The sequence below is a fragment of the Cyprinodon variegatus genome, unplaced genomic scaffold (genome assembly GCF_000732505.1).
Source record: "Cyprinodon variegatus isolate N-32 unplaced genomic scaffold, C_variegatus-1.0 Scaffold189, whole genome shotgun sequence".
In the NCBI taxonomy this organism is placed as follows: domain Eukaryota; kingdom Metazoa; phylum Chordata; class Actinopteri; order Cyprinodontiformes; family Cyprinodontidae; genus Cyprinodon; species Cyprinodon variegatus.
The window spans coordinates 237,242-246,414 of record NW_015150642.1 but is presented as its reverse complement, the minus strand read 5'-3'; the positions used below and the strand labels follow the sequence as shown (position 1 = coordinate 246,414).

The 9,173-nt window shown below is 43.5% G+C and overlaps 1 protein-coding gene across 1 annotated transcript; it reads right to left on the bottom strand.

Moving 5' to 3' along the window:
* Positions 1-1,075: 1,075 nt before the first annotated feature.
* dcxr (dicarbonyl/L-xylulose reductase) lies at positions 1,076-8,909 on the bottom strand. The gene is made up of 8 exons (XM_015379295.1): positions 8,842-8,909; positions 6,777-6,874; positions 6,548-6,702; positions 6,420-6,462; positions 1,780-1,879; positions 1,644-1,708; positions 1,313-1,430; positions 1,076-1,212 (listed from the first exon to the last, which is right to left on the bottom strand). The coding sequence occupies exons 1-8, from the start codon at positions 8,891-8,893 to the stop codon at positions 1,109-1,111; spliced, it is 735 nt and encodes a 244-aa protein (XP_015234781.1). The 5' UTR covers positions 8,894-8,909; the 3' UTR covers positions 1,076-1,108.
* Between the last annotated feature and the right edge of the window lie 264 nt (positions 8,910-9,173).

Below are 9,173 nucleotides of genomic sequence, written 5' to 3'. Positions count from 1 at the left end.
TATATATATATATATATATATATATATATAGTGTATATATGCTGTTCTGTTTATACAGTAATGTCTTCCAAAGCTTAAAGTTATCCCTGGAGCTCTGATGTAATCAGTCCGTTGATTCAGATTAAAACACGCCGCCCAGCGCTGAGGCGTGATTTCTGCGCTGCCTGTCAATGCAGGGTCTACTCTTATAAGTAAGGAACAATCCCAAACCGGCCCCTAAACACTAAACACTGCGCCTTCCCGCGGAGGGTCCGCCATATTAAGGGCCGTCCCATTAGGTCACTCAGGTGTTGGATGATCTAAGAATGGATCTAAAGGTTGCAGGAAACCGGCCCCTAGTGGTAGTAGGAGGGGCCAATGGACCGTTTAGCTCTTTAATAGTGAGTTAGCGGCGGCCTGATGGCGGAGAAAACACCTTCCTCCAAGTGTAAGTTCTGCTGCTTTGCTGCATCTTCATCACTGACAGAAAATAAAAGTCAGTTTATAAAAATAAGCAAAAGTTTTATATGTCTGCATACATTGATTTAAGAAATGGGCAAATGTTGCCACATGGGGTATCACTGTGTTGCCATAGCAATGACTGCTTTCCTTTTCCTAATGTCTGACGTCACGGAGATCCTCTCTGTCCAGAACACCAGAACCAAAGCAGAGTCGTTATCCAGAGGTGAGCGGGCCGCCGGTCTGTTCATCAGAGGCTGTGGTGGGTTGACCTCTGACCCTGAAGTTCTGGATGACCCGAGTAAATCTCACACAGCCTAGAAAGTATCTGGATCCAACAGCAATGAAAGCTGATCTGATCCAAACATCAATTCTAGCTTCGCCTCATCAGACATGGTTGTTCATCTATTAAAAACACTTTCCTCAGTAAAATGAGTTTCAGCTACATTCTAATTCATGCAGATCTACGTGATGTCATTTCCTGATGAAATGACAAAGAAACCACAGGAGCCAAACCACAGAGGAAAGGCTGGATGCTTTATTGGTGTGTTTGGGTCCAACGCTGGAGGCTGGAGGTCAGCAGACGGTCAACCAGCAGACAGTCAGCCAGCAGGTGGTCAACCAGCAGGCGGTCAGTCAGCAGGCGGTCAACCAGCAGACAGTCAGTCAGTCAGCAGGCCAGGAAGCCTCCGTCCACCGGCAGCATCACCCCGTTGGTCATGTTGCTCTTGTCGCTCAGCAGGAACAGGATGCTGTGGACCACGTCCTCCACCTCTGCAACCAGAACTAGAATCAGCAGATTGGAGGAACCGCAGCGCTGCAACCGGCCAATCACAGGGCTCGGCTGGCAGCAGCACACATTCAGAACTCTGACCTGCGAAGCGGCCCAGAGGGATGCGGGCCGTCATGGACCGGGCCTTCTCCGGGTCACTCCAGCCCAGGCGGCCCATCTTCGTCATGACCACAGTGGGATTCACGCTGTTCACGCGGATCTGGTGGAACCAGAGGACAGCTCTATCTCAGACCGAGAACATCTACATCAGGATCATCAGTGTGCATCATGTACTCTCTAGGATCTAATATGGGTCAGAAGTTCTGTAGGAACCGAGCAGAACCGCCGCTATCAGCTCCCTTCACCATGGCAACCCCATCAGAACCTCGGGTTCTAGAGCTACAGCAGTCAAAAGGTTTGCAGGGAGCCGTACCTGATGGGGCCCGAGCTCCAGGGCCATCACCTTGGTCAGCATGTCCAGGGCCCCTTTGGTGGAACCTGAGTGAAGCAGAGAGACAGCAGCTCTAATGGAAGCAACCAGAACCAGAACCCCTCCCACCCTGACTCACAGTACACAGCGTGGTCCCTGAGAGCACATGAGGAGGCCTGGCTGGAGACGTTGACGATGGAGCCGCCGGAGCCTCTGGCCTTCATCCCTCGAGCCACAATCTACCAGAAAATATCTGCAGCTCCTCAATCACGAATGAACGCCCAGAATATTCCACAGATTATAATCCTCACACCTTCATAAAACTTTATTTATTGAGGGGCTTTTTATTTACTAATGTAGCACTTCTAGTTGCCACTATCTATAAATTCCAATGATATTTCTGCAGCCAGTAGATAACAGACTATGGTATTTAAATATGGAGCAGAATTGGTTATTTTTGGTAACATGATGCGGCGTAACTGGCCCCATCAATCATCCATCGCTCGGCCAATGACGTCACATTCTCCGACAAATGAGTGACATCATGGGGTGATGCAACAGCATCACCTTCAAGTAGATATTTATTAATTATTATCATGTTTCCATGATAATGGAGCTTTCATTTTAGGCAACATGAAATTCAAAGTATCTAAAAAATAATGCTAATTTTCAATTGAAACATGAAATTTAAGTTAGTTAAATTACATGAACATTTCGCCATTTTTAAGTCAGAGCAACAAGTTGCTCCTCAGTTTTCTTTGCTTTTTGCTTCATGCTTTTTGCTCCTACGTAAAAACATCAGCCAAAGATCTGAGGTCTGTCTCAACAAGCAGGTTTAAAAAAGTCAGACTCTAATCCTAAACTCTGAATTAATCTATCCTGAGGTCATTTAAGATGCTATGAATTAATTCAATCAGCTCAAAGTAGGTCCACTCAGAGTTTAACACGTGTAACAAGTATGAAAAGCCATTATCCCCGATTCAACAACTCACCGTGACGACAGGAAACAGGAAGTAGATTTTAATGAAGAAATGAAAGAGAATTTGTTAAGAAATACAGAACAACAGCTGCAGATGGAGAAGGATGAGATTACTGCTGGGGTTAATGTATAGGTTTATATGAAGTGGGAAGATCTAAAATTAATTTCTAGACATAGAATGTTTTTTTTCTAGATGTGGAGAATGTTATTTTGTTTGAAATGGTCATTTTGACCAGATTTAGATTTTTTTTTTCAGATATGAGTAATACTGTTCAGTAAAACTATTACATATCAAAATGGCTTGCCATAGCCCGTGTGTTTAATGATTGAATGATAGTGGATCAATGTTTCTATTTAGGTGAAAATGCCTGTCAGCAGGTGGCGATAAAGAACAAAAAGGACCTGTTTGTCATCTATGGGTTCCTCCTCAGGCCCATTCTGTCTTCTTTTACACAGTAAATACTAAATTTCGGTTTGTTTTTAAAACCTAATGTGTGTAACGGACATAGTAGATGAAGAAAACCTGCTGCTGACCAGGTCAGCTCTGGGAGAATGTTACTATGGCAACAGAAAGAGAGGATGACAAAACTTTAGAGATTTCAGTAAACCTGCTTGGTGAAACTGACCCCAGATCAGTGGGTTTATTTACACTGCAGAGTTAAAGTGCGGGGGGGGAGGGTAAAAAAAAACAACAATCCACACTGCTTTTCCAAATGTTATTCATGTTACAAATTAGATTGTTTCTTCACAGATTTTATATTTTATTTTGTCAGATGAATTTTAACAAACTGCATTGTTTTCCAGAACTTTGTCTTTGCATTTCTATTGCTCTGCTGGACGTTAGCAACATCATCTAATTGGTCCAGAGCGAAGACAGAAATTTGAAAAATCTAATAATTCAAAAAACTCAAATTTGAGAAAGGAGTTTTTCTCCAGTCTTTTATTTCTGGATTGAATCTGGAGTCTGATTGTGTTTTCTGTGGCCGTGGCGGCGGCGCAGGGGTTAGCATGCTCTGACGCCACAGGTTGGAGTCCAACCCAGTGACCTGTGTCTTCCTGTCTGCAAACTTTCACACTGCAAAATCTATCTGGAAATAAGTAAAAATGTAGTAAATTAAGTGTATTTACCCTTAATGTGAGTAGGTAAATAAGATGATTTGCCTATTGAATGAGATTTTTTACTCATAAAATAAGATAATTAGATAATATTCCCTTGAATTAAGACAATACTAATAAAAATTGTTTTTTTCTTTTTTAAATGTAAATTGTCTTGTTTCATTGGCAAAGTTTCTCACTTAAGTCCTCAAATCAAGAAAAAATGCATGTATTTTAAGATAAAATTACTTATTTAGATCTACGGCCACCAGAAAATATAATGATTAACAACAGCCGTCATTAATAAACCCCTCTCCACCATTTATTGATGATTAACAGATAGTTATTAAAGTCATTAATTAAGTCCACAGGCCTACTGGAATTCTACCTAGTCTGGAAAAATAGCTTTCTGCTGTATAAGAGGACCCTTTGTAAAGCAAGAGCAGCATACTTCTCCTCATTAATAGAGGAGAATAAGAATAATCCTAGATTTCTTTTTAATCCAGTTGCCAAACTCACCCAGAGCCATAGCTCTGTTGAACCGTCCATTCCACCTGCTCTTAGCAGGAATGATGTTATGGGATTCTTTATAAATAAGATTGATCTTATTCAAAAAAGGATAATTAGCACTCCTCTATCCGTGATTGGTTTGTCTGTGGAGGGTGGGGCAGCATCTGAGGTAGTCATGGAATCTGAACCTGGTTTAGACTGCTTTGATCCAGTTGAACTTTCAGAGTTAACAGAATTATTGTTTTCATCTAAGCCTTCAACTTGATGTTAGGTCCAGTTCCAACCAGGTTATTTAAGGAGGTATTCCCTTTGATCCATTTTAGATTTGATTAATCTATCTCTGTTACAGGGATATGTACCAAAGGCTTTAAGGTTGCTGTAATTAAACCTTTAATTAAAGGTATTGTGGAGGACTTTTTAAAGACCTGCACTTTCCACTTAAAAAAAATGAGCATGCAAGTGTCCATGTCCCCTGGTGCACGCCCAGTTTAAACTGTGCTGTTTCTCAAAGCTCATCCAAGCTAACTGTGTCAACATACCGCGGGAGAATATGGTGGACTTTATAGCCAAGGCAGTTAACTTTTAACTATCTGTTTCTGTCTCCTTGAACCCCAGTCGGCCTCAGCAGATGGCCGCTCACACTGAGCCTGGTTCTGCTGGAGGTTTCTTCCTGTTAAAAGGGAGTTTTTCCTCTCCACTGTCGCTGCAAGCATGCTTACTGTGAGGGATTGCTGAAGAGTCAGTGAGTTGATGCAATCAGCTGGTTTTCCTTAGGTCAAAGGTCAGCAATCCAAACTGCTCAGAAAGCCATATTGGACCAAAAAAACTAACCTGTCTGGAGCCGCAAAAATCTAAAAGTCTTCTATCAGCAACACGGCTCTAAGCGTTTTATCCCACTATAGAAAATGACTATGTGGGCTTAAATATATAATAAACATTCATGATCAAATGTTTATCCTAGAGCAAATGTCACATAGCAGCATGAGGTGAGAGAGGAGCAGTGAACGCTCTCATCACACGCAGCTTCACCGCCATTCACCACGCCGTTTAGGTTTTGTTGCATTGATGAAATGATAGAAACAGGATAAAGGAATCTTTCTATGGTGGACGTGTTTCTGTTGGGAGGAGCTGATGGAGTCATGAGGAACCGAGCAGGAAGTGACATCATCAGAGCAGAGCTCTCTAACCCTGAAATCCCACATCCTCCGTCACCAGCGCTCCTTGGTGTTATTTTTATTTTCAGGATTCGGGGAAAAAATGGAAGAAAGTTTCCATCCCTGCATCAGAGCGCTACCTGTTGGATCTATGAACCGTTTTCTATGCTTGCCACCAAACCAGCAGCAGTAGTCGAGTTTGAAGATGCAATCTACTTTTAAAATCTATCTTTGCTCTCCTCTAATTTATCCAGAAGTTCTGCAATCAAACTTTTTCTCTCCCTCCCAGCTTGATGGTGGGCTGCAGATTTAGCCTTCCCTGGAAATGCCTTTCCTAATCACTGTTTTTATTATTTGACAGCTTCTCATTGCAAAGCAAACATGCAGGCAATCCTTCCTGATTGGTAATGAAAGCAAATAATTCTCTCCATCCTTCTTTTAATCCTCTGTTCTCATCAGCTATCTTCCTTTTTCCCTTTGGGATCCATGGTCTGAGACACACCCACCGCTTTGTTTACAGCAGCCACCTGCCTGGCGCCGCGCCGCGCTGAGACCTGCTGCAGGATGTGACCTCTGATCTCTATGGCTGTGATGCTAATTATTGTTAAAATTTATTTATTATACAAATGTTTATAGCACTGGAAAACATAATTAATTTTTGTTTGACCTCCTGCATGATTTTATATTTTTTTTGAAAAAGCTCCAGGGAGCAGCAAGGGGGCGCTAAAGAGCCGCAGGTTGGCGACCCCCGCCTTAGATAGAAAACTTTGAACCAATGTGACTGGATGATCTGGTTTATCTGGATCTATAAGGTCACATAAGATGACATGATGAGAATTGGAGCGAAAGAAATAAACAGAATAGAATTTTACTTTTTGAAATGTTTTAGAGGCAATTTATTAATGATGCTAAACTGTTAATCATAAATTTTTGGTATCTTTACGTTTTCTTAAATGTTTCCGTAAAGTGTTACCATGGAAACCAGTTCCCTCTATGCTGGCGGCCTTTTTAGGCCCAGAAAACAATGGGAGGAGACTCTACCTGAGACACGTGGAGCACCGCTTTGACGTTCACGTTGAAGGACCTGAAAGCAGCAGAACACGACCGACTCAGAACTTCTGACCCACCGCATCATTCTGCAGAATCACTCGCCTCCGTTAGCGCCTTACTGGTCAAACTGGTCTGGTGTCACCTCCAGGAAGGGCTGCAGACTGGCGTAGGCGGCGTTGTTGACCAGCAGGTCCACCGGCTCCAGGTTCTTCAGGGCAGATTCTGTGGCGGCCCAGTCCGCCAGGTCCAAACACACTGGAACCACCGAGGGGCACTTGGTGGGGGGGAGGAGGGGTCAGCTTAGCGGTTCCATCATCAGAGCAGAATTCAGAGAACCAGAACCAGTACCTCCTGCACCAAGCTAGTCAGGTCAGCCTGGGTCCGGCTGACGGCGGTGACCCGGGCCCCGCAGCGGGCCAGAGCCAGAACCGTGGCCCGGCCGATACCTGAGACACAGAACATCACAGCAGGCATCAGGGTTTGGCCGGACTGGGTCAGAACCAGGGTCCTGATTCTTTCAGAATGAGGCTGAAATGAGGATCAGAGCCGGTGTCGGTCCAAATGGATCAACAACACCAGACAGAACCATCTGCAGACTGGACCGTGTCTGGACTGGACCACCAGAACCCGCCTGGACCGGACCACCAGATCCCATCTGGACCGGACCACCAGATCCCGCCTGGACCGGACCACCTGACAGAACTGATAGGAACCCCAGATGGACCCCAGAATGTTCTGGATCTAACATCTCAGATCAACAGATTTACCTTAGATAGAAAACTTTGAACAAATCTGACTGGATGATCTGGATGACCTGGATCTATAAAGTGACCCGAGATGACAGGATGTGAATCAATAGAAATAAAATGAATAGAATGGGTTCTGGAGGTTACGACGGAGTATTAGGGCCACACATGACAAGAAAAAATATTTTTGCCATGACGAGATTAAAGTCGACATGTCGACATTAAACTCAACATTTCGAGAATAAAGTTGAAATGTCATGTTGAGTTTAATCTCGACGTGTCGACTTTAAACTCGCCCTGTCGACATTAAACTCAACATTTCGAGAATAAAGTTGAAATGTCATGTTGAGTTTAATCTCGACGTGTTGACAATAAAGTTGAAATTAGTTCAAGAGAACCAACCGCTGCACAGGTTACATGCACAGAATCCAGAATCAGACATGCCTTGTGTAGATGATTTGGTCAAATTGTACTTTCTGTGATGATTATACAGTTATACAGCTGCAGCACGTCAAAGACTACCTTCACTCTTAAAACGCAGACTGCAGCTGTGGAGCGCGGTTGCTCTTTTCTCCAAACTTTGGAATGTCGAGATTAAAGTCGCCACGATATATCAACTTTATTCTCGAAATGGCGAGTTTAAAGTCGACACGTCGAGATTAAACTCAACAAGACATTTCAACTTTATTCTCGACATGTCGACTTTAAAGTCGACATGTCGAGTTTAATCTCGTCATGGCAAAAATATTTTTTCTCTTCATGTGTGGCCCTAATACTCCGTCGTAGGAGGTAGAGGTCGCTCTCTGCTGAAGAACCGGTTCTGTTTGGACCTTCTTCCCCTGCAGATGTTCTTCTTCTTCTTCTTGTCGAGTTTTATGGCGGTTGGCAACAAACTGTTAGTAGCATTACCGCCACTTACTGGTATGGAGTGTGGTTCGTGATGGTTTAAATATTGATCCTGATACATTCTACCCTAACTTTTTCTAAACATACATTCACACTTAAAAATATAAACATATTTGTTCACAGCTTTGTATATCATTCCTTCACTCACAAACACACTTACTATAATTAAATTCTATGGAATAATTTCGTTTTCTTTAGAAATCGAATAATTATTTGTATGTGTTTACTCCCTAAATTTTTCCTCAGTATATCTAATAAATTAACCTTCTCCTTAATGTCTTCAAACTCTCTTCTCATATATCTTCTCTCTCTTTCATATTTATGACATTCTAATATAACATGTTCTATGGTTTCATATTTATCACAGAAATCACATTTGCCTGTTTTATGTTTTTGTATTTTAAAAAGTGTATAATTAAGTCCTGTATGACCAAATCTTAACCTTGTTATCCCCTGCAGATGTTTTGGACCATCTTGTTTTATCAGAACCTTCCTGGATATACAGATCCTCAACTTTAGCAGACTTCTGATAGTGGAGTTGATCAGGTTCGAGCATAAAGAGCTCTGTCTCCTGATTCCCTGCCTGTTGAGTTTTTGGTTCTGCCTTGTCCAAACTGGAGCTCCTATCCTGGATACACAGAGCCTCCTCTGTTTGATGATTCTCCTGCTGCAGAACAGGGTTAGGGTTAGGTTTAGGGACGCACTTCCGGCTCATGAAATCACAGTTGGGCCCAAACGGGCTGTGGTTCGGAACCTCCCACCTTTTCCCGCTCCGGTCACCAGCGCGTGCTTCCCTCTAAATGAAATCTCCATGATCCGGTTCGGTCCGGTTCGGCTGCAAACAGACAGACAGCTTCAGTCAGCAGACCTCCCCTGGTTCCGGTCCACCTGACCCGGACCGCAGCTCCTACCTCCCTGGGTTCGGAATCTGGACCTGGTTGAGTCAGAACCAGCTCAGACCTGCTGCTCCGGGTTCTGATAGGCCCCGCCCACAAGGACCAGAACCGTCTCAGGGGGGCCCCCTGCTGGCCCCCAGAGGAACTGTGCATCAGGCCCAGTAAAGGTCCAACCAGTGATTGATTGGTTCTGGTTC

Bases quoted from the DNA above. Each gene is read 5' to 3' on its own strand.
- dcxr (XM_015379295.1), bottom strand. From the start codon at position 8,893: ATGGAGATTTCATTTAGAGGGAAGCACGCGCTGGTGACCGGAGCGGGA. The intron at 6,875-8,841 runs GTGGGAGGTTCC...TCTGTGTCTCAG, and splicing joins GGTGACCGGAGCGGGAAAAG to GTATCGGCCGGGCCACGGTT. The intron at 6,463-6,547 runs GTAAGGCGCTAA...TGCTGCTTTCAG, and splicing joins ACACCAGACCAGTTTGACCA to GTCCTTCAACGTGAACGTCA.